This window comes from Empidonax traillii, unplaced genomic scaffold (genome assembly GCF_003031625.1).
Source record: "Empidonax traillii isolate 1590-97213 ecotype Southwest subspecies unplaced genomic scaffold, ASM303162v1 scaffold651:size361119, whole genome shotgun sequence".
NCBI classification, from domain to species: domain Eukaryota; kingdom Metazoa; phylum Chordata; class Aves; order Passeriformes; family Tyrannidae; genus Empidonax; species Empidonax traillii.
Window position 1 is genome coordinate 167753 of NW_020955844.1, and position 24102 is coordinate 191854.

The 24102-nt window shown below is 39.9% G+C and overlaps 1 protein-coding gene across 3 annotated transcripts; it reads left to right on the forward strand.

Moving 5' to 3' along the window:
* The first annotated feature begins 1889 nt into the window (after positions 1-1889).
* Positions 1890-23108, forward strand: HELLS (helicase, lymphoid specific). Of its 3 annotated transcripts, none has more exons than XM_027899216.1 (22): positions 1890-1948; positions 2120-2241; positions 5793-5915; positions 7197-7256; positions 7761-7797; positions 7891-7955; positions 8440-8481; positions 9209-9433; positions 10015-10197; positions 10453-10596; positions 11159-11352; positions 12024-12120; positions 13056-13217; positions 13730-13872; positions 15036-15174; positions 16610-16693; positions 16781-16900; positions 17874-17990; positions 18953-19112; positions 20582-20678; positions 20887-20963; positions 22573-23108. In XM_027899216.1, the coding sequence occupies exons 1-22, from the start codon at positions 1909-1911 to the stop codon at positions 22668-22670; spliced, it is 2529 nt and encodes an 842-aa protein (XP_027755017.1). In that variant the 5' UTR covers positions 1890-1908; the 3' UTR covers positions 22671-23108. The 3 variants fall into 3 exon arrangements, with proteins under 3 accessions (XP_027755017.1, XP_027755016.1, XP_027755018.1); XM_027899215.1 differs by having other exon boundaries at positions 1892-1948; positions 11156-11352; XM_027899217.1 differs by lacking the exon at positions 1890-1948 and adding an exon at positions 1963-1966 and having other exon boundaries at positions 11156-11352.
* Positions 23109-24102: the final 994 nt, after the last annotated feature.

Consider the following 24102-nt stretch of genomic DNA (forward strand, 5'->3'; position numbering starts at 1 on the left):
CATTTATTTCTGAGGACTTTTACCAAGAAATGGGGAAAATAATATTCTATCCCTAAATTGCAACTAGTTGAACACAGAAATACACTGCACACACAAAGGCAAATAAATACTCTTCTAGAGGCTAACAGAGCCCCTCTCCTGTTGCACAGCAGCACAGTCTCTTCCTGCCAAAATGAATGAGAGTTGTGATCCTGAGCCATCCACAGGGAACCACAACTCCACTACGCACATGCAAATCCCTTCCTCCCCAGAAAGCTGGCAGACAAAGGTGCTGGGCAGATCAGGAAATGGCTGACACAAAGTTGTCTGATTTAAATGATAATCTGAGGTAAGGTGGAGTACGTCTGTCTCACAATTCTAAAAATTATTGTAATGATGTCACCCAGTAACATGAATGGATGCGGGAATGAGATGGAACATTTGTGTTCTCTTATGTATTTTACTGAGAGGCTTATTTTTTTTCTTTGGAAAAGAGCCATATATTTGTTCCTCACAATTTCTGGGCAGCAAAAAAAAATTTTTTTTTTTTGGGGGGGGGGTCTTTTTAAGTAGTAGAGGTGTTAACATTCATATCTCAGACAAAATCTTTGCAAGTGCTCAAGTTTTAGTTACATCTTTGGAATCCCTGCTTCCTGCCTGGAACTGATGTTCAGAGCCACTGAATTCCAGCTTCGATGCCTTTCTGTTATCATCTAGGTGATTTTTTGACTTTTAATGGTAGAGTTTGGAAAGCACCTTAGGTCTCACAGAATTAAAGGTGCTTTAGAAAATAAAGGTTTTCTTTGTTTATTCGCTGTGATGCCTTGAGAATACTTGCTAGTGAAACAGAAGCTTGAAAAAGCCTGCATTCAATTGCCACAATGCCAATAAAATAACTTTATTAGGGGTTAATAACATTCCTCCCTGCTAACATTCCCTCAAATGGATGCAGCGCTGTCTCCAGTTAACCTCTAAACTATGCATTGGAGAGCAGAATCACTTTGCCATAAACCATATTATGACATCCAGAATCGGCCTGTCAGGCTTTGGGAATGAGAAGAATGCCATCCACCTCAGTTATTACTAGACTTGTGCTTCTGTTTCTTCTTTCCTCCCCCTTCCCACGTCTCTTTTTAGAACCAGGAGCGCTGGTCACCGTGTGCGTGGAGCAGGATTAAACACTGATCCATCTGACAGGCGTGAACAATTACCAGCACAGCACTCGAAGTGATAAGCCCGGTTATTTTGACAGCTTGTGAGTTATTTAGGTGAAGTGAAAGCGTTTGTTTTCGGAACACTGGAAATATTTATTTTAACGCAGTCCCTGTTTGGGGAAAGAGAGTTTTCCGTCGGCTGAGGAAGCGCAGCTCCCACCCGGGTTTCCAGAGTTCCGCTGCCCTCTCGTGGCACAGCCAGCAGTGCCCAAGGAAGTCCCCAGGCCCGTGCACTGACGGAGCCGACCGGGCGGGGCCATGTCCCGCTGTCCAGGTGCCGATGGGCACCGGCGCCGCTCCTGCAGGCGGAGGGGCTCCGGACAGGATCACGGCTTGGAAGAGACCCCAGAGATCTTCGAGTACAGCCTGTGACCGAAGACCACCACGCCAACTAGACCATGACACTCAACGCCACGTCCAGTCTCTCCTCAAACACCCCCAGGGGCGGTGACTCCCCCCGTCCTCAGGCAGCCCATTCCAGCGGAAGCTGGAAGTAGTAGGGAGTAGTCCATGCCGTTCATCTCGCCATGCCCGCCCGTGCCAAGAGCTTGCCAGAACCCAAGATGGCCCCCGCGGGGGAGGGGGGGGGGACAGGGCATCGCGAGAACGGCGCAGCCTCTCGCGCGGCTTGTGCAGCGCGCGGTTTTTGCTCTCGCGAGGCGGGCGCTGAGGCGGCGCGCGCGGGAGCGGCGGAGCCGGAGCCGGAGCGGAGGTGATGCCCGCCAGGAACGGCGGGGACGGCGGCGGCAGCAGCGGCAGCAGCAGCAGCGAGGGTGAGGGCGAGGGTGAGGGCGAGGGTGACGGTGAGGGTGACGGTGACGGGCGGCCGGGGGGGGTGACGGGCGGCCGGGGGGGTGACGGGCGGCCAGGGGGGGGACCGGGTGACCGGCCCACGGTCACCTCGGGTAACCGTGCGCTCCTTGCAGAACCGCCAGGAGCCGAGATGGAAGAGCAGGCAGAGGCGGCGGTGATCACACCGGCCATGCTGAAGGAAGAGGAGCAGCTGGAGGCGGCGGGGCTGGAGCAGGAGCGGCAGATGCTGGAGAAGGTGAGGGCAGCCCTGCGGGCGTGCGGCTCCTTGGGTTTCAAAACAAACAAGCGTGGGCGGCTGCGAAAGGCGGGCGGTGACTGGCGCACTAGCGCCTTTTTCTCGTCCACCGGAGGCTTTCATTTTTATGTTTATTTTTTAAAGGCTAGCGGCAAGAAGCTTGCTGCGTTTTGTACGTATTGATATTTACAGTGAGAAGATTGCCACTTTGTCGTTGTGAGCCAAAAAATGTATCATGCCCTCCAAGTGAGCTGATTTCAGAAAGGGTACTAAGTTTATATTCTTCTGAATTTGTCTGAAACAAGAAGGCCTTTTTTTTTCTGTTCGTGTTTCTCTGTGTGTACATAAGCATTCTTTTCCTCATTGTGGTCCATATTTAGTTGAAAAGGCCCCACCAGACAAGGTACTTGAGTAGAGCTCTGCAGAACAGTTGTATAAATTCCCTTTATCCTTTCCAGAAATAAGCCCCGTTATGTGTTTCTTACGGTAGCAGGTATAGTTTATGCAGAACTGCATCGAGGAAGTAGCCTAGCTTCCAAAGCCCAGCTGAAACGATCGGGTTTTGCCAGTCACTGTTGGTCTGCACTCCTGCCTTTCCCTGCGCACAGCTGTCCAGGAGCTGCTGCTGACCTGGCACTGCTGCCAGGAGAAACGTACATGTGATCATCCTGGGAGACCATGTTTGGTTTGCATACCCCGGTTTGCTTATGTTACAGGAAATACAGGCTGCTTCAGGGAAATGGTACATCCCCAACGCCAGTGGTATATGCTTCATTTCTCTCTTGCTGTGAATGTTTTCATGTGTTAGTGTTAAGCACTGATTGATGCTAACCAATCTGTTTTGGAGAGAGAACGTGAAAGCTCCCAGACCTCTGTGCAGATAAAAATTATCAAGGTATCAGAATACAAGCTTGAAAGAACTGTTCTCTTAAACGCTCTTTTGGGGAATTGTGTTCTAAGGGATGATAGAATGGTTTGAGTTGGAAGGGACCTTAAGGATCTTCTAGTTCAAGGAAGTAGTACTATTACTCAATATACTTGAGAAGTCAGGAGGGTATGTTTTTTTCACTGTCTTAAAAATTGAAACATTATTTTAAGGGCATGAAAAATACCAGTCTCTTAAGGCCTGGAACTAATTTTGATTACTCTGTTTCCTTTCCCTACAGATAGTTGGAATTTATAAGGACATGTTTATAGGATGCTGTATTTTGTGCTATTGTAGTTAGAAAATAGTACCAGTTCTCCCAGAAGTGTCATGATATTCTTTGTTGCAAACAGTAAATGATGATACAGCCTGTCTGAACTTCAAATATTTCTTGGTCAGACTAGGGACTAAAAATTTGCAGGCAATACTTTAGGAGGAAAGGAGGAGGAAACCATTGTAGAGAAAATTATCTAATTGCACAGGAAGTATTGAGAAAAGGACTTAGAATTTAATTTCTTTCACTCCTGTAGCAATGCTATAATGTGATAGTGTTGTGGGGTTTTTTGTGTTGTCTCCATTTCTTGAGAATCCACAGAACTTACTTCCAGCAAGGCTTATTGCTCCATTGTCCTTTGTGCTTCTGTCAGTCTTTCTCTGTGCAGTCTGGGACCAGTCAGAACAAGGGGAATTACTCATGTAGTTAACTCGGGCTTACAGGCATTTTGGGGAGAGCTTGTGTGTTTCTTATGCTTGTCACTTCATCAAACCCCCCGCCAGTTGATTTGTACAGCAGGTCAACAAAGGAGTTGCTAGTCCTTTTTGAGGGCTAATGGCAAAATACCGCTGTGCTAATACGTATGAATGTAGAGTGATGAAAAAGAGTGGAAAGTTTTTGACCTTTTCAGTCAAAAGGGAAAAAAATCCCACTTTCATGAGGCTTGAAGGTTTGACTCAAAGTGAGATACCATGAGTTCGGTGCTGTGCATCTTTGAGTTTTCTTTTTCCCTTGAAATTTTTGCAGTTGGTCAAGGGAACAGTCTTTCAGTTTGACCAATTAATGGAATAATGCTGTGTTCACTGCAATAAAAAGCGAGCAATAGCAATTTGCTGAATAAGTAGTTTAGTTTTAATTATATCCTCTCTTGGCATTGCCATCAAGAGTGGATCTTTCTGAGCTCAGGTACTTGTCATCTGAAGGCGAAAACCTGGACTGGGGAGAGCAGAAGGAAATAAAAACTGGATGGAGAATCACGAGAATGCAGTCTTTTCCCTCAGAGAAATTGTGGAGATAGGTCTTTCTCGCATAAAAGAATAAGGTGATAGCTCCTAATTAGAATAACTTGTGTCAAATGAAGATTTGATTTCTGAGGGGAGAAACGTGCTCCACCTATTCAGTGTCACACAGTTTGTCCCATGATTCAGGAAATACCCCATTTCCCTGCCTACTTGTATATTTAGTTTCAGAAGATGCCCTTGTCTTTCTCTCTTAGCTACCCTTCCCCCCAGTTTCTTCTGAAGGGATGGCATAGATAAGCATCTTGTAAAGCTCTGCATTTTGCCTCTCTGGGGTTCCTCTTGGAGATGCTAATTTATACCTTTTTGCTCTCCTCAACCAGCTGAAGGAGGCTGTAGATAGATGGGGGGTCGGTCTCTTCTCCAGGTAACAAGCAGTAAGACAAGAGGAAATGCCCCCAGGTTGAGCCAGGGGAGATTTAGAGAGGATATTCTGAAAAAATTCTTCACTGAAAGGCTGGTCCAGCATTGGTACAGTCTGCCTGGGGAAGCGGTGATTCCACCCTCCCTTGCAGCAGCGTTCGAATAGCACACAGACCTTGTGCTTACAGACATGGTTCAGTGATGAACTTGGCAGTGATGGTTAATGGTAGGACTCGATGGCATTAGGTCTGTTCCAAACTAAATCATTCTGTCACTTGTTTGATATTTCAATTTAACAGGCAACTTTAGATGAATTTGTAAAGGTGCTTGCTTTTTTACTTTAGGGGGAGTTTTGGGCTGAGTTTTGAAGAGTAATTTGCAAACTTCTAAATTACTAGTTCAGCAGTAGTTACTTTGAAAAGTGTGTTTAGATTTTGTAAGCAAAGCGAGCAGAAGTTATTGTTTTCACACTGGGAGTTATCTTGAGCTCTGTAAACTGGGTGTGATGGTTTAATAGCTACCTGAATATTTTGTTCTTACTGAGAAACTGTAACTTTGTGTGAATGACACATGGAGGAGTCCCAAGTAATACTTGGAAAGCTGTGCTGAAGTTTGCCAGGTAGGGTTTTTTTCCCTCACAAATTTGGAGGCTGCAAATAAATCTAAGTTTCGTTTTGCTCTAAATCTATAAATTGGAGTTAAAGCATCTTTGACTCTTGAATGCCATGTGCTGCTATACTGGGTGTTTGTATGGTGCATATGCAAGTGAAAGCAACCCTCAGTTACTTTCATATTGCAGCACTTCATAGCTGCGTGTGAGTCCATACAGTCGTGAATCATAGATATATAATGGCTGGAAGGAAAAAGGGAGTGTGTATATGAGACACAATTGTAGTTATCCTAAAGAACCATTTATAATAAAAACATTAACTCTGAAGTATCTATAAATACGTCTCTTTTTGTTGGCCAGGCTCGCTCTTCTTGGGACAGGGAGTCAAGTGAAATGCGCTATAAGAGGCTTCAACATTTGCTTGAAAAAAGCAACATCTATTCCAAATTCTTGCTAACCAAGATGGAACAGCAGCAACTAGAGGTAGGTATATTTTTCTCTTCAGTGGGAATTTTTAGGGTGATGCCTGTTTGGGTTTTTTTACCATCCAACAGTTTGAAGTAAAATGCTTTCAAGATTTCATTTGTAGTGTTAAAATCTACTGGACCCTACTGCACAGGAATGAAGTGGTGCTTTACATTGTATTCAGAATTTGTTCTATAAATTAATTGATGAATCAGACTGGGAAGAGTGTGAATTATAATTTTCAAGTCACAGAGTAAAGGTGGAACTGATGCCTTTACAATTCTTCTGTTGGCCTAAGTGCTAGGAAAACAAGTATTTCCAATAAGAAATGAAGTTTAAGGGAGCTAGAAGACCTGGAGGGAGGATAGAAGATGCAAAAAATTGGAAAAGTAGGAAGTTTTGTAGCCTGTTAGTATTATTTATGGAAAGCTGAGGATGAGGCGTCCCTTCAAGATGCTAATGTAGGCCTCTCTCAAACAAATGTATAAATTACAGTGATCTGAGGCCATGCTGTTCCCAAAGAAGAGCTTCCATAAAACAGTTTTATTTGTTTTTTTTTAATCCATGGGCTTCTGAGTTCATATGAAGCTTTATCTTTACTTTCTTAACTGTACCTTTATGGGCAAGCTTATAAGAATTTATGCCTGAGAGAGAGGGACAAACTTAGGAAAAGATTGAGGACATTGTTCTCTAAAAAGGGACATTGCCAGACCACAGGAACTTCCTTTCCAGAATGATTCAGTACCAAGTCTTGCTGCATCTGATAAATACCAAGGTCTCTTATCTCTTTCTCCAGGATCCTTTTGCTTTCAGCAAGTAAAAATAGTAGATGGAGTGAAAATCATAAGTTCTTCAAGACATAAAAGCGCTTCTTCATTAAAGGCATTCTAGGCTACTTACATTACTGTCTGTTCTGCAAGGAACACAAGGGGTAATACACAGAAGTTAAAGGGAAGCTGGATACATGGAAGACTAACTGCAGTAGATGTGAATTTAAGGACTTTGCAGTTGGGAATATTTTTATTGGAATCTTCCTAAATTACTGTATTTAAGTGTTTAAAGTATTTACTGACAAGCAATTCAGAACAGTTGCACTTTCTTGTCCAAATTTTGCTTTATCATTTTAAACTGTGTCAGAACAGAGACTTTTAGTGAGATTGCAGAAACAAAGTCTGTAGAATACATGGAACTCTGTGTTAGCAATGTAATCTATGCCTGTTGTCATTTCTGTAATGGATAGTACTCTTGTGGGTGTTATGAAAAGATAAAAATTGCATGTGTGCTTTTTATTTTGTTTAGGAACAGAGAAGGAAAGAGAAGTTAGAAAAAAAGAGAGAGATGATGTTAAAATCTGCCAAGGTAAGATTAGGTAGCTGTTTTATGCAACTTTCTGAATAAAAGGCTGAGAAGTTACAATGTTAGTTTTGATCAAGGTAGGTAAAATAAGTAAGTTTGATTAGCCAGTATTTGACTTGTAGAATCTGTATAACATACCATATATATTTTAACCATAATAAGATTGTTTCAAAGTGCTTAAACATTGCATACCATGACAGTCATTTTAAAAGAATGTTTCTGCTCTAATTAATGTTACAGAAAATTATTTTCAATAATAAATATTATTATTGTTTTGAGTAGTTCTTTTGTTTTAGCAATGATTATGTATTCAACCAAGATACTGAATAAGAAGTAAAAAAGATAAGTGGAGCCTTTTTTTGCTTTATTTTTGAAAACTGCTTATAGTGGACGTGTTTCAAGAAGCTTTCAAAGGCAATGGTTTGAGTCTGATTACATATTTTATCTCTGTCGTGATAGTTAAGAGATGCATAAGATGATGAACCTTTTTCTATGTTTATTTTCTAGGGCCAAAACCCAGCTGATGGCAAAGAGGACAAATCAGGTAATGAATTAAGCTTTGCTTTTTTTCAGTACGGGTGTTTTTGGTGTCTTTAATGTTAGATACATTGTATAAACTCAAATATTATCTTTATAGGTGCAAAAAAGAAGAGAGGGAGGGAAGATGGAACATATAACATCTCAGAAATTATGTCCAAAGAGGTAGGCCTTAACTATAAATAGCTTGTCTGGATTTTTGTTGCACAACTTTTAATAGGTAAGGCAACTGCTATGACATCTCTATTTTAGAGCAATCCTTTCTCTCATACATTGATACCAGAGATTATCAGCTGTCTCTGTCTGTGAGGTATGACTTTCTTCCAACAAAGATCCATGTAACAAGCAATGTTTTGGCACCTGTAGAATTTGGATGCTCTTTTGTTTTTTCAAGTCTTGAGGGAGGCAAGCTGTGAAGAGTCTACATTGCCAGTTGAATTTTCAGCTACTCTTTGTAATTGAGATGTATTCTTTGGTGTGTGGTCTGGTTTTAGAGTCTGTGTTACGATTAATGGTGTTGCATGGAAAGCTTTTAAAGTATGTTCAGATTGCAGAATAAATGAAAAGATCACATGAAATACAAATTATAGTAGCCTTTAAGGTTGAAAAGCTTATAAGCATGCATTTTTTTTCCCTCCTTTGTTTCCAGGAAATACTATCAGTGGCAAAAAAGAGTAAAGTGGAAAATCAGGTATGTCAGCACATGTTACTGCAGTTAAAGTGCATTAAGCCCAAAGGGAGGGAGGACTTTGTAGCTCTAAACTTGCCTGTAAATAAACATCTCTGCTAGTAATTGAAGTCCTGAATTAAAGTTTAAAAAGGTAGTGTAAGTGAATGCACTTAAATACTTATTTCAGAAATCAAAGGTGGAAACTCTATTTTATTTTTAAAAAACTGAATTTGAATGTTTTTATACTTTATAGAATGCCTGTAGTTACAAAAATGAAAGAAGTAGGAACTTACTAAAAAATATTTGTACTGGTGTTTAAGACCTTAAGACAGTAATTTTTAAGCATTCAGGTGTGGAGATAACAGGTGAGGTCTCTTTTGCTTTTGCAGCAGTTCAAAAGCTACATGTTTAGTTGAATTGCTTCCCAGCATTCTTTAGAACCCACTTACAGAAGGAAAATAGCTGCATTAAGTGTCAGGTGTTGTGAAGAAGGTTTTAAGTCTGCTTGCTTTATGGGTAGAAAATTATAAACCAAATAGCTTCAATAGCTCTCACTGCTCTTCAGTTCTAAAGGAGTAAATAATCTAAAAAGTGCTCTTGAGTGGACAGATACTGAAACGAAGCCTTTGTGTCAGGGGCTGACTTACTCCTCTGTACATTAAGGCTGGTGTAAATTCAGGAAACATATCTTAGTTGGGCTTGGATGTGCGTTCCACTTGTCATGTGTTCCTTGAACTTCCTTCTGTAGGATGAAAGCTCTTCTGACAACCTGCGTCCAGAAGACCTGCAGAAAAATGGAGACTCAAATAGTGTCATTAAGGATAGATTGTGTCAAGCTGTACGACACACTGCCAAGCAATTTCTTGATCCAGTACGAAAATTTAATGGACAGCCAGTGCCTTTTCAGCAGCCAAAGATTTTTACTGGCGGTGTAATGAGGTGGTACCAAGTGGAAGGCATGGAGTGGCTAAGGGTATGGAGCAGTTCTTGATGAGATTGAACTTCTGTGTCTTCCTTTCTGGTCTTTTGTGAGAGGTTGCTCTGTCACTTGACAGAACGGGTAGTGTCTGCACAAAGAACTTTGGCTGGAGCAGGTGGCTTTGTTGACCAGGAGGTGCACCTTTTCCCTGTGGTGAGGTAGCTATGCCCACAGAAGATACTTGATTACATAAAACTGAAACATCAGCACAGTAACTTGGTCTTTCAGAGAAGGGGAACTAAGTAAATTTTTTGGAACTGGGATGAGTAAAACCTGGGATAATGTGAGCTGTACTTGAATTTAAAGCCTTTTGATATAACACTAAGTTACGTGCTTTTGATACTGTTCTGTTTTTTGCACCATAGTTGGGCATACGGTGCTGGAATGCCTACATTTACATGAGAATATTGGGGGTTTACCAGATGCTTGTGTTTATTCATAATGGAGAGAACCATCCTCATTTGTAATAAAAAATGGGTCTAGTGGAGAGTTTCCATGGGTGTTACATTCCTAAAGATCTTTTCCAACTGTGTGTTGATTATTTTGCATTTACTTTTGGTTTTTTGCATATGCAGATGCTTTGGGAAAATGGCATTAATGGCATTTTAGCTGATGAAATGGGGTTGGGGAAGACGATCCAATGTATTGCAACAATAGCCCTGATGGTGGAGCGAGGAGTCCCTGGTCCATTCTTAGTATGTGGTCCTTTGTCTACTCTTCCAAACTGGATGTCTGAATTCAAGAGATTTACTCCAGAGGTAAAGGAAATTAAGACTTTTCTTTTACTTCCTTAGGTTTAAAAGCACAAATTATTTATTTTTTCTTCTAATTCTTTGCCTTGAAACTTTCTCTGTACAGAACATCAATTTAATTGTGGTGTTTATGTGGTTACTACACACTGCCATAGCTTGCTATGTATTTACAGCCTTCTTGTCAGAGATCTCATCATTTCTACTGTCTTCTCTTTAGGTTAAAATCAGCTTAGTTTGCCTGACTTGTAACCTCTCTTACAGATTCCACTGATGCTCTATCATGGAGCTCAGCAGGAGCGTCGGAAACTGGTTCGTAAAATTCACGGACGACAAGGATCACTCCAAATCCATCCTGTGGTCATTACTTCCTTTGAAATAGCAATGCGAGACAGGAATGCCCTGCAGGTATCTAAGTTCTCCTGGAAACCAGTACTTTTGAATACAGTAAAACAACTCGCATGCTGCCTGTACAACAAGTGTCATACTGTAGCATGTGTGCTGGCATTCGCTTCTGCTTCTTTGGTAGAGTAGTGCTGGAATTTAATGCTTAAGAAGTTCTTCAAACAGATTATCCAAATTTATTGATTTATCAAAATTATCCAAAAAGTAAGCAGTTAGTTACAGCATACCTACTCTTTTCATTACCTTTCTATAGTGGTGGTTAGGGAGGCTTGGAGTAAAAACTGTACTTAGCGTATAAATACTGTGGCTAACATCAAAATGGTTCCTTCAGCAGGATGAGTTTCTTGTAGAAATTTTATTTTAACCCCTAAACTTACTAAATGCAGTCACCATGAAGCAGATGTGTGGCATTAACTGTTTGGACTCAGCTCTAGGAGTGTGGCACCGGTGAAATACAGTAAACAGAATCTTTGTAGCAGGCAGTAATTGCTGCTTAATTCATCTGGCGCCTGTTTTGATGGAATAAAGCTAAAATTTACTGAAATACCCTTCCTTTTTGTAGCAGTGCTACTGGAAATACCTGATAGTAGATGAAGGTCACAGGATTAAAAATATGAACTGCCGCCTTATCAGAGAACTGAAACGTTTTAATGCAGACAATAAACTCCTGTTGACTGGTACTCCCCTGCAAAACAACTTGGCAGAGCTTTGGTCATTGCTTAACTTCCTGCTGCCAGATGTGTTTGATGATTTGAAAAGGTAGGTTGCAATCTGATAGTGGAAACTATCTCTGTTTTTTCTGTTTGAGCATTATTGTGTCTCTTTAATAATTAAACATATATCAGCTTGTGAAGAGCTGTTTTATGGTATGGTTGTAATTTCGTGTGATTATTTGGTGGTAAAGGCTTTGAAATGTGTCTTGCCTCACACTTAGTTGTTTCAGGAAGGAAGGAATTAATTGTCATCTCCATGATAGCGGAAGCTCAACTCTGAGCAAAGACATGAGCACTTGCGGTGAGAGATGTTTGTCTTACCATAAGTGCCTGGTGCTGCTTTGAGATTCTCCTAAGGTGCTGGAGACAGCTGTGTGAGGCTGGCAGACAAAAGACCCACAGATCCTTTTCTGCAGCAGTAGGGGGTCAGGTGGAAGAACACTGCCAAGACAGTCTTTAGACTAATTTTGGAAAAAGTTACAGACTAGATTGAATATAATAGATCACAGTGAATATTTCAACTAATACAAGTATTTTTACAAATCACTTACAGCTTCAAGCTTCTGAATTGACAGGTGTATTTCAGAAATTCCTCCTGTACACCTTGTATTCATGATGGATATTAAGGCTTTATTTTTCTTAAATCACAGGATAAGAGAAGAATAGTATACTTAATAGCTGTGAAGTAACCAATTTTTTCCCTTTTTGTTTTTATAGCTTTGAATCCTGGTTTGATATTACCAGCATTACAGAAACTGCTGAAGATATTATTGCTAAAGAAAGGGAGCAAAACATCTTGCATATGCTGCACCAGGTTTTCACTTATCCTTTGTGTTGTATTTTTCACAGTTTATTTTTGACATTAACCATTATTATGAAGTGTATCAAAATCTTGTTTATGGAGCTGAATTTTGGGTCTGAGGTTTTTGTTGTAACACTTCTGGATTTCGTTAGACTTGTGTGGGTTTCTTCAATCTTTACAGCACTTAAAAATGCTAAAGAAACAATATAACTCTTTGATAATGACTCATTTTTATTCTGGAACTGAATTGAGTTTAATCATACTTAATTACAGTTCACAGGCTTCCCTTTGCCAAAAGATTTAATTAGTGTATTTATTTTGTTGAAAGATAACTTTGAGGGAATTTATGTTACTTTGAGGTGTCAAACAGAATACCTTTTGACAAACTAATGTGCCTGTCTTCAGACTAGCACTCAAAGCTTTTTTTTTTTTTTTTATTTAAGAGGGTGTGTGGAAGTAAATGCTTACAGACCGATCATTTTCCCCTGATAAACTGATGGTGAGAGATGTATACTGTGCCTTCCATATATAGTAGTTGATGACTTTATTTATTTTGATTACATGTTTGGAACTTTTCCAGAATAACTTGATTTAGGAAACATAACAAGCAAAAAGAGCTGTTTCATAATAACATTACTTTCAGTTATTGGAATTAATGTGAAAGGTCTGTAATGTAGTTACTACTACACCCTTACTAAACACTTCAAACTTTTTAAAATGTCAGTGGATGTGTTGTTTCACCATGTTATTACCAGCATGTGAGTGAAAGTTTTGGGGTAGGCATCCATATTAAAAAATCAAATATATATGCAGATTAACTCCCTTGCTATAAATTGGCAAAATAGCATTGCATTAGTAGGCCTGTTTGTGTCTTGTTGTCTTGTTTTTCTTTTAAAGTAGCCATGTTGAGAGTTTTGAGTAGTTGTAATATCTGCTCACCATTTCAGATTCTGACACCTTTCTTACTGAGAAGATTGAAATCTGATGTTGCTCTGGAGGTTCCTCCTAAACGAGAAGTTGTGGTATATGCACCACTGGCAAAGAAGCAAGAAACTTTCTATACTGCCATTGTAAATCGCACCATCAGGAAACTGCTTGGAAATAATGAGGTATCTGCTGATATGGATGTTAGAAATGTGCTTGCTATTAGTAGTTTGTAGGCAAAACCACATTGGTATTGCTTCATTACTGTTGTAACCAGACCCCATTTTTGCTTAAATTTTTAGTCTGATCCTTTTGTTATTTATTTCGGTGGCAGTTCCTGTGATAGGCCTGTGGGCACAGAACTAAAACAAGTATAAATATGTTCTTGATTACTTGTAGCTGGAGGGGAAAAAGAATACAGTTGGCATAGAATTGACAGTTTCAGCTTAAGAGATATTAATGTGACTTTTTAAAATCAAACTTTCAAAATCTAAAATTAAAAAATTTACAATCAAAAATCTGCAATTTAAAATTTGGGTTGCATTTTCTACTTAGCCAAACTTCAAGCTGCTGAATCTGAGTAAGGATTGCATGAGGCACATCTCGAAGGCCTCCATTCTTGAGAATTCCTGGATCAGCATAGGCCTTCTAGACTGAAGCTAACTGCTGCTGATGGAAACGTTCTCATTTCCCACAGGAAGAAGTAGTTGAGTTGAGTTCTACAGGCCGACCAAAACGCCGTAGTCGAAAAGTGGTTGATTATTGTGAAGAACATAATGGTTCACCTGATGACTTGGAGAGATTGATCAGCAAAATGCAAGAGGAAGTAGAAAAAGAAAGGTGCCTGCCCCAAAAGATTCTTTATTATACCGTCTGTTTCCTTCTTAATTTGCTTCCAGAGCTTTGCTTATTGAAATTGATCAAGAAGAATGCATTTAGTTATTCACTATCCTGGAAGCTTAATGCTTTGTTTCTTTGATTTTACATAGTATTCATTGAGCCATGATAACAATGGTTAGGTTGTACCATCACTCACTGACTCATTATAGTTAACTTCAGGACATTGTTGTGATTTAACCCCAGACAGCAGCCAAACCCCACACAGCCACTCACTCACTCCTCCACCAGAGGGATCAGGGAGAGAATCAGAAGAGTAAAAGCTAGAAAACTTGTGGTTTGAGATAAAGATAGTTTAACAAGGAAAACAAAAGCTGCTCACACAAGCAAAGCAAAGCAAGGAGTTAATTCACTGCTTCCCATGGGCAGGCAGAGGTTCAGCCATCTCCAGGAGAAGAGGGACCCATCACATGTAACAGTTACTTGGAAAGGCAAATGCCATCACTAAGTGTCCTCCACTTGGAAGCCACCTTCCTTCTGTTGGTGGCTTATAATTGGTTGAAAGTCCCTCGAGTATCAGGAAAACTATGGTAATCTTCAGGGTTGAAATGCATTTACTCTGCTGGATTTTTACTGTAGTCCAGTGTGGCTTGCAAGAAGAGACAATGAAATATGTTTGTATTAGTTTTATGCTATGTATGGCTCTATGTCAGAGACAGTACTTAGATGTAGAAGAACTCAATAGCTGTATTCGTTGTGAATCCTGGAATGTCTGTGTGTGAGCAAAACTGTATAGGCAGAGAGCTGATTCTGGAATATCTTATGTGTTGATCCACAGGAGATCTCACCATGTGATCTGGAGAGGGCTTGGTTCTGTTCCATTTTGTGCTGGGTGACTTGCACAAGCTAAATTCTTGCTAATTACTACTGACTGCCCTTTTATATTTTAAACTAGGAATGGCAAATTGTTGTGCCTTCGTTGCCAAGTGTGGCACTATAAGAAGTTTTGTTTGGTAATAGCTTTACTGTCTCTGGGGGATTTTGAGAACATTTGATGCAGCATATGAATCCATTGCTTGATTTTGTTGGGTTTTTTCCCCTTTTAAATATTCGTAGCATAATAAGGTGACACTTTCAGTACTAATAAGATGATGTATGTTTTCAAGGCCAGTGGTAGAAGTGAGCATTCCCATGGATTCCGAGGTGAACCTTAAACTGCAGAATATTATGATGTTACTGAGGAAGTGTTGTAATCACCCCTATCTCATTGAATATCCGTTGGATCCTGCTACACAACAATTCAAGGTACATATTTTAAGAGCACTACAGAAAATTTATTCCAGGCATTAAAAAGCAATAGACTGTGAGCTGATGGCAGTAGAAGAATGACCTTTTCAATGTATTTGGCATATGCTTCCCTACTGAGTTCCAGCAGTACACTGAATCGTTATTTGAAACTTCCCGCAGCAGCAGTTGCAGAGGCCCGTTCAGCCTCTGTGCTCATTCAGTCTTTGCACAGTTGTGCCGTAGTGTCCTTTACTGTGGCAGCGCTCCTCCGCTGCTGGGAAGGTTATGGAATGCAGTCACTGGGTTCCGTTGACTCCAGGTGCTTTAGGGTCTGACTCAAGGTCTCCTCAGGAGGGTTGTGTTTTGAAACGTGCTGACCTTGGTGAATTGTTCATGACTTAAGTTGTACACACTGCAGGAGGTGCAACCGTAACATTTAAGTGTGAGTTGTTAAAGGACTGACCTAAGTACAACAGAGTCATCAGCTTAGAGAATACAGCATCCCTTTTCTTCCTCAAAATGGGAAAAATCCAAGTTATATCACAAAGGCCAGATGGTAGTTTAATCTACACAAAACAGTTGGCAATATAGGAAAGTATGAAGTAATTTAAATTGAAAGAATCTTGGAACAACTAGATGTTGCCTGCACATTCTAAATGTAGGTTTGTGGGCATGTGTAGTCATGTTTTCCTGTTTACCTGTGATAACAGGTTCAGCTGCACTCAGGAGCAAGCTGTTGAAGTTTATCAGTGTAAAGTTAGTGTATAGAAAGCAGATACCCCAGTCTGGGGGGGTAGGGAAAATGAGTTAATGTGTAGAAAATGCAGACTGTTTGACAGCTGACACCACCTGCAGGCATTACTACCTGCTTAGCCAAATATATTCAGAATTATTCAAGGTACTATGGTTCACACCTTAGTTTGTTTCTATATCCCTGCTCTTGGCCCATAGCAAGAATTAGATCTCACAAACTCTTGAGCAGAAGAGGGGTTTAAGGCAGCAGTGTGGGAACTTGTGGTGTGAACTTTTACCTCGTGGCTGATGCGTAGTAACTCGCTCGGCAGTGCCTCCTTGTGGCCAGAAGGTGGAAGCCTTGTGCCTTAGTTACAAGCAGGGAAAGAAACATCAGTGCTTTTCCATGAGGAAAAATTAACAACATCAGGGTTTCTCCTTCTAGAAATGGGATGAAAACTACTTAGTAGGGTCTTTTTAAAATTATTCGGGCATGTGAAGTGCCCAATTTTGGGTCCAATTTAGTTTTATCATGATTTAACTGGTTCAAGGTTGTTTGCTGAAATTAGTGTTGCTTCCGGTCTTAGACTTTTAGTTAAAAAGATGGTATGTGTTTGTTTTAGTGTAAGGCTTTCAGACAGCTTTTCTTGATGCTTCTGAGTTTGGGAAGCATTTGGTATCCTGCCCTCCTAATACATGATCCCCTCCTCCCTGTTCCAAGGTTGATGAAGATCTAGTAAAGAATTCAGGCAAGTTTCTACTCTTGGACCGAATGCTTCCAGAACTGAAAAAGAGAGGACATAAGGTAAAGCTAAAGGAGGTGGGGAAGGGAGGAGATACACTTCTCTTTGTGAACAAAAAGTTGCATTGAGGAATCTTTCTGGTTCTGTAGGTCTTGTTGTTCTCTCAAATGACTATGATGCTTGACATTTTGATGGATTACTGTTATCTGAGAGACTTCAAATTCAGTCGATTGGATGGCTCTATGTCCTACTCAGAGAGAGAAGAAAATGTAAGTAGATGTACATGCTCTTCAAGAGTGTTAGCAAATTCTGCTTGTCCATGTAACACTGGAACGTGATATTGCACAGCATTTAGCCTTTAATAGGGAAAAGTCATCGATGTTGAAAACTGTCTTTACTTCTGCTTTGATATCTGTGGCACAGAAATACTGAAGCAATAAGGTGTGCTACTAACCAGTATCCTGGGGTATGCCAGGATTGGTGGGTACTCATATACTCTGTTTCCCCATGTTTTTCTGTGCCACTGATGTTGGCTGAGGAAAACTAAACCCCTAAACACTGAGGCTGCTACTGTTAAACCTGATTCTTAAAGAGGAAAGGCTAACTAACATGCCAGCAAACTATAATGACTTTTATTAAGCTGTTAGAAAAAATTCTACTGCAAGTTCAGCAAGGCTCTTCTCAGTTCTGTGATTCGCTGCTGGTGCTGCAGATGCTGGTGTCCAGGAGATCCAGGAGAGGTTATGGGTCTTTTAGAGAGCTTGGGTGTGGGGTGATGGTTTCTTTTTCTCTGCAATGATCAAAGTCCTGAAAACTATATATACTCACAGTTTTCTACGAGGGTGGTTCAAAGTTACAGTCATGTTGGCATCAGTGCTTTAGACTGCCATTGTATCTAGAAGTAACTACGTTTTTAGACTTTGCCATCTTGGACTGTGGACACCTTGCTCGTCACTGGATGGTAGATCATGTGATGGTGAATGTGATTTGGACCATACCTCTCTGTAGTCATCTCCACTTTGTGTGTAGACATCTCATTGACTGGAATCATAAAATAAGAAAACACAGTTGTTTCACTTCTTGGTCTTGTCCTGTCTCAGGTGCATGCAATGTTTCTTAAAGGCTCTGACAGCTTGTGCTGTATTTTATCTGTGTTCATCTTTTTAAACGTAGGTCTCTCAAAAGATAAGCTATGGTGTGTTCAATCCATCTGCTTTTTTTAATGGATGAGTTCTCTTCCAGATGCATCAATTTAACACGGACCCTGAAGTCTTCCTGTTCTTAGTGAGTACAAGAGCTGGAGGCTTGGGCATTAACTTGACGGCGGCAGACACAGTTATCATATATGACAGTGACTGGGTACGTTGACAGATTGTTGAACCTAGTGATATGTGTTGAACAGTTCTTTCTCTTGCTGCTTTTGACAATTGTTTATGAACCCCTTATAGCATAGACCATTTCTATAACTTTAAAGAGGTGTTACATGAAGATAACGGTATGTAGTGTGTGCAAACATTTTGTGAGATAATGCAGCCTTATTTGAAAAGTCCTACATTATTGAATACAACATTAAAAGTTGGTTTCTAAAACTAGCCTGTTTGCCTCTGAGTTACGAAAAGCAGGAGAGTTTTTTCTGTTGCAGATACATTTCCTTCTTTTGATTTATTACTTCAGTTTGAATGTATCTGGACTTTCTGTGGGTTCCATGTTTACAACAGCTGCCATATTAGTCCCAGTGCCTTGAATTTCCTCCTGTGGCTTGCCACGTGTGTTTCAGCGAGCTAGGATTGTGCTGCTCCTGTATGTCTGGAGGCTGTGAAGAAGAGAGCTATGGAATTAAATGACTGAGGACCTCTTCACTTTGTTTTAGTAGACAGCGTTGCTGTTTGCGTGACTATTCAGCTTCAGAAGAGCTAAAGCACCTTTAGAAATGCCTGAAAACTTTTTAAAATTTTTTTTATTGTCCTCAAAAAAAAATTCTACAAACCTACACCTAAAACTCCCATCTAAATCTGTCATTTAACACATCTGTATGTGTTTAATGTTTAATGTGTTGCAAACTGCAGCACATGGTGCAGAAGCATCCAAGCTGATGGGCTCCTCCGCCTGTGCAGCTACAGCAGCAGAGCTTGTCATGGATGAGCTTAAGAGTCAAAAGATTCAAGAGTCAAGTAGAGTTCTGTTACACAGTGTCTCTCCTGTCTGCTGCTTCTGCTCTGACTCTGAGCTCACCATTGAAAATGCTGCTTGTGATGTGTCCCTCTGAAAAAAGGATAATGGCCTAGCTGAATTGTTTTTAATTTATTTCTTTGTCTGCTCAGAACCCCCAGTCAGACTTGCAGGCCCAAGACAGGTGTCACAGAATTGGCCAGACAAAGCCAGTAGTTGTTTACCGTCTTGTGACAGCAAATACCATTGACCAGAAGATTGTGGAGAGAGCTGCTGCCAAGAGGAAGCTGGAGAAGCTGATAATCCACAAAAGTTAGTATCTTTCTCTTATTATGTCATGTCAGCATGTGTTGCTTCTTCAAATCTCAGGCTGTAACAAATTTCAGCATCCTGTTTGCACCTGTGTGGTACATTATAACTACAACAGACAAGTTCTGTTTGAATGATGAAATAGTGCTGAATAGAACAATAGTCCTTGTTTTCATGGATGGAGCAGTGGTGATTCTTGATTATATAACTGGTCATACTTGAAAGTCTTTAGAATGTGATTGGTTTGACATGTCTGAGGGATAAATTTTCTTGTATAGAATCTATAGGAATTCTGCTTTGCTTCTGCAGCTTACTCTGTGACATTTGGATTGTAGTTCTGTATATGTAGCAGTTTCAAACATAAAGCTCACTTGAAGAATTACAATTCTTGTGACTTGCTGTGGGCTTCTGAACAGTAACTAGTCTTATATTATGAGGTTAAAAACTTCTCATAGTTCTTATATTCCCATATTAAGGGGAAAAAAGGCATTTTCATGAGGGCATAAAGGGGCAGAAAGGCCACGCCTGTAACTGTCCACTGCATGGTGCACTGCTTTTCAAGCCTAAGCTGTGGTTTGTCTCTGGTTTGAATGATGTTAGCTAATCTTTGTTAGATGCTTACTCTATCCTAGCATTGGCCTTCTTCTTTGTAATCCCTTTGCCACTGCTGTCCTGGTGTGACTGCCGGGACTGCCATCTGACTTTCTATAGGCATGTTACTGACCAATGTAAGTTTGTGGTTTTTTTGGTTGGTTTGGTTTTTTTTAATGATTTGATTATGGTCCAAGCCAAAGTTAAAACCAAAGTGGCAAGATGAGCACACAACAGCACATGAGCAAGATGAGCACAGAATGGGCTCTAATAGTAGATTCCTGCCATATACTAAAGTATGTATTTTATATGGGTTTTATCCAGATTTGTTGTAAACAGGTACTAGCAATAGTCTCCAAGAAACCAGCCTGTGTCGGGGTATTATTTTGTCACATCTATTTCATTAAACTGAGGGCTGGTGTCTCTGCAAACCACGTACCTTTCACAGATTTCCTGTCTTGCGGTTAATACTACTTACTTTGTTTCAACCAGCTTACAATACAAAGGGAACAAACTTCAGCATCCACCATCTAACTTTATTTACAATGTTTTTGCTGTAAGTAGAACTAATGGCTTTTCTGCTCTGTGTGTGTGTGTGCATGTTGAATTGGCATTTCAATCTTCTGCATACTATGTATATACACATACATACACATCATGGAAAGTGAAAGACCTGCATGTAAACCTTCATGTACTCTGAGTTTTTCACCACTTAGACTGTTGGTATAAGGTGTGTTTATCTGAGGGCTAAGGCAATGAAACATAGCATTAATTCTGATTTGCAAGAGTAATTTGTTCAATATATGCATCCAATGTTGATTTAACTATTTACATATAATTTGTTCCAGGCTCTCTGTACTTAAAATTTCTTCTTTCTGCAGATCAGTTTAAAGGTGGCAAATCTGGCCTAGCACAGTCAAAGAGCTGCCTGGACCCTCAGGAATTAATAGAATTACTGCAATCCAGAGACTATGAGAGGTATGCAGATTTCATGTTTTCTTGGACCATGACTTTGTAACTTGTAGCTTTCAAGCAGCTGTCAATAGCTCTCGTGTCTTAGGAAGTGGTATGTGGATCTTCCTAGTGGAAAGAATGTCTTAGGGATTCTGCTGTGTGGGAAAACTGACTTCATGCAATACTAACATGCTTTTATCTGTATTAAGAAATATTATTTCTTCTTCAACAGGGAGGTTAAAGGATCTAAAGAAAAAGTAATAAGTGATAAAGATCTAGAGTTACTTTTGGATAGAAGTGATCTTATTGGTAAGTCTGAGTTTTCATCTGTTTTCTTTATGCAACAGTAAATTTATATTTTGTAAGAGTCTTTGTATACAGAAAGCTGCCATAACTTCACTTCCCTACAGCTGTGTTGTCCATCTGGAAAAGGACATTTGGTCTCTTTGCTGACATTTTCTGCTGAAGAAGAACTTAAAAGTAATCCAGAAAACCACATTCAGGCATAGTGTGCCCTGAGCATACTGTGAATGAAAAGCATAGATTAGGAGGTGTTTAGCAAAGCAGCTTTCAAGGAAAATTGCTCTAACTGATCAGAATAGAAATTATGTCAGTAAAGGTTTATTTCAGCAAACTTGTTTAAAAACCTTTTTTTATATGACTGTAATTCAAAATATAATCTAAAATTTTTTTGGGAAATAAATTGAGCTTTTCAGAGTTACCATGGCTTGCCAGTGCATCAGCTATTTAACAGAAAGCCCAACCAAACCACAGCTTTTTTTTTTTTTGAGGTTGTCTGCAAATTCTAGTGCTTGATCAGGCCAAGATACTATTAAAAAAACCTTAAGTTTCCCAAGAGAGCAAAAATTCTTGTCCAGTTCATAGATTTAACATACTTTTCTAAGATTAGTAGATTTAGTATGCCTTGTTTCCTTCAGCATCTTTAGCAGAACAATCCTCGAAGCACAGATACAGAAAAAAACCCCAGTCATTACGGAATTTAGAAGTAAAAATTATAGCCTTAAATAAGTGTGCTATGTATAGTTTGCATAAAATAAATTTGTCTTAGGAAACTTCTGCTGAATTTCAGATAATTTAGGAAAAAAGTTTAAGACCTTGTTCTATAAAACTGCTTATGTCAGTTAACTGAGTGCTAATATAGAAAATGATTCTTGGTGCACAGATAATATGGTCTACCTCTATCTTTACAAGTTCAGAGTTTGAAACAATCTGATTGCTCTTTTCAAGAAGGTGCCATTTATTTTGTGTTATTAGTGTGGAACGTATTCATCATGGTTGCCTTTTTTTTTTCTTGGCTATAATAAGCAAAATAACTATAATAAAGTTGTCAAAAAATGTTAATACAAAGATATTAGTCTAGCATCATGTACTGAATATTTACTGATGCTAACTGCAGTTAGTGCTTTAGAAACTGAAATGCCACCTCCCACCCTGGTAAGCCATAAGTATTTTATGTGAATAAAATAGTTTTTATTAGCTTTAAATTCACTGGAAGGGCAATAATAGTGATTGCAAGTGCTGGGAAAACAAGTTGCAGGTCTTTGAATTTTAGAAAAGAATATTACTTATCAGCGCTGTAACTTTCTGTGTTTCTCCTAGTAACTTCACTAAATAGGTTTACTGCATTCTGGACTGTTTTTTCTCTGGAAAATGAGACCAGTTTAGGCAGCTTTTAGAACTGCTGATCTCCACTCAGATTTAGCCAGAGATGCTGGAATTTTTTCTAGAAGTATACGACTGAAAAATATTTTCAAGCACAAACTTTCAGTTGCAAACTGTTGATGAAGGACCAAAAAATCAACTTGTTTTCCAAATCCCAAGGAAAAGCGTGTGTGCTATCGTAAGACTGCAGACACTTCACTTGTTATTGTTGACCTTTGTTTTGTTTTAATCTTAGATCAAATGAAGACCTCTGAAAAAATGAAAAAGGAAAAAATGGGTGTCTTCAAAGTCCTGGAAGAGTCATCAGAGTCCAATGGAGAATGTGTGTTTTAATGTGCAAATGTGGCCTCTGGGTACTCTTGCAGATCTTCCAGAGATGTCACTTACACATACTGATCCTTGATGCTGACTTTGTTTACGGCCTCGTTCAAATCCCTTGTGTTCTTCCAGTGAATTTTAACATGTTCTAGAGTATAGTGCAGGTGATAGTTTGTTGTAGCTTTAGTAGACTCTCACAAAGAACTAAGAAAATGAGCATATTTCATGTTTGCAGCTAGTTCTTGTGCTCAGTGGTAAAACCTGGCAGTTTGTGTAAAAAAAAAAATCTTCCTGTGGAAGTCCTAAAACACCATTTGTTTTGGTTTAAAATATGGTGTCAGTTATGGTGTTATTTGGGAGAGAACTTGCGACTTTGTTCAAGCCATTTTTGTAGCTTCTGTTTTTAACTTCTGCTAATTATTTTGGTTAAATAAATATCTGTTTTGTTCTAAAGGCCTACGGATTTTGGCTTCTTAAATAAGCAAAGCTTATTTTGTGTCCTTTAATTCACACTTTCATACTCATTTAGCACATTACTAATCTCACATTTGAAAAACAAACCAAGCCCCCATTCGCATGGCATTGCTGGATCCACCACTTGCCTTTAGGTGAAGAAATTCTTCCTGATAGCAATCTCAGCATTTCCTGGTGCACTTTGAGGCCTCTTGTCCTGTCATTTGTTACTTGGGAGAAGAGACCAACCCCACCTTGCTACAACCTCCTTTCACGCAGTTGTAGAGAGTGAAAAGGTCTCCCTTCTCCAGGCTAAACACCCCAGCTCCCGCAGCCACTCCTTGTAAGAGCTGTGCTCCAGCTTCACCAGCTTCTTGCCCTTCTCTGGACACTCCAGCACCTCAGTGTCCTCATCATGAGGGGCCCAGAACTGCACCCAGTATTGGAGGAATCAGGCAGCTTTTAAACTTTCTGCTCTGGTTAGTGAAAATGTTGAGATGTCATAAGAAGCTGCAGTCGTGGAATTGCAGTTGGAGCTGTCACAATTGCAGTTGTGCTAGTTATGCCAAGGTATAGATACCATGGAAAGAAAAACCCTACCTTATCAGACTACAGAAACTAGTTTTCACTCACTTCATGATCATTTTTGCTCTCCACAGCAAAATAACTTTCTGTTGGCCTGGTTTACAGAAGGTTATTTTGTAATACAAAGAGATATTTTACTGTATCTCTCTGAGGGGACAGCTAAATTTTTAAGTGAATGAGTAGGCTGGCTTTGACCTTTGCATGTTGCAAGCCCTGTTTTGTCACTACTTGCTGGAGACAAAAGTTTCTAACTTTTCTGCTCAGTTACTTATTAGCCTGAATAATACAAAGTCCAAGGTGTGCAGTCTCCATGTGCACTTAGATGCATACACTGCTACTCTCCATGCAGCCTTTAGTTCTAGTGAGGACCTATACAAGATTTAAGAGTAAATGATTGTGCTGGTTTGGG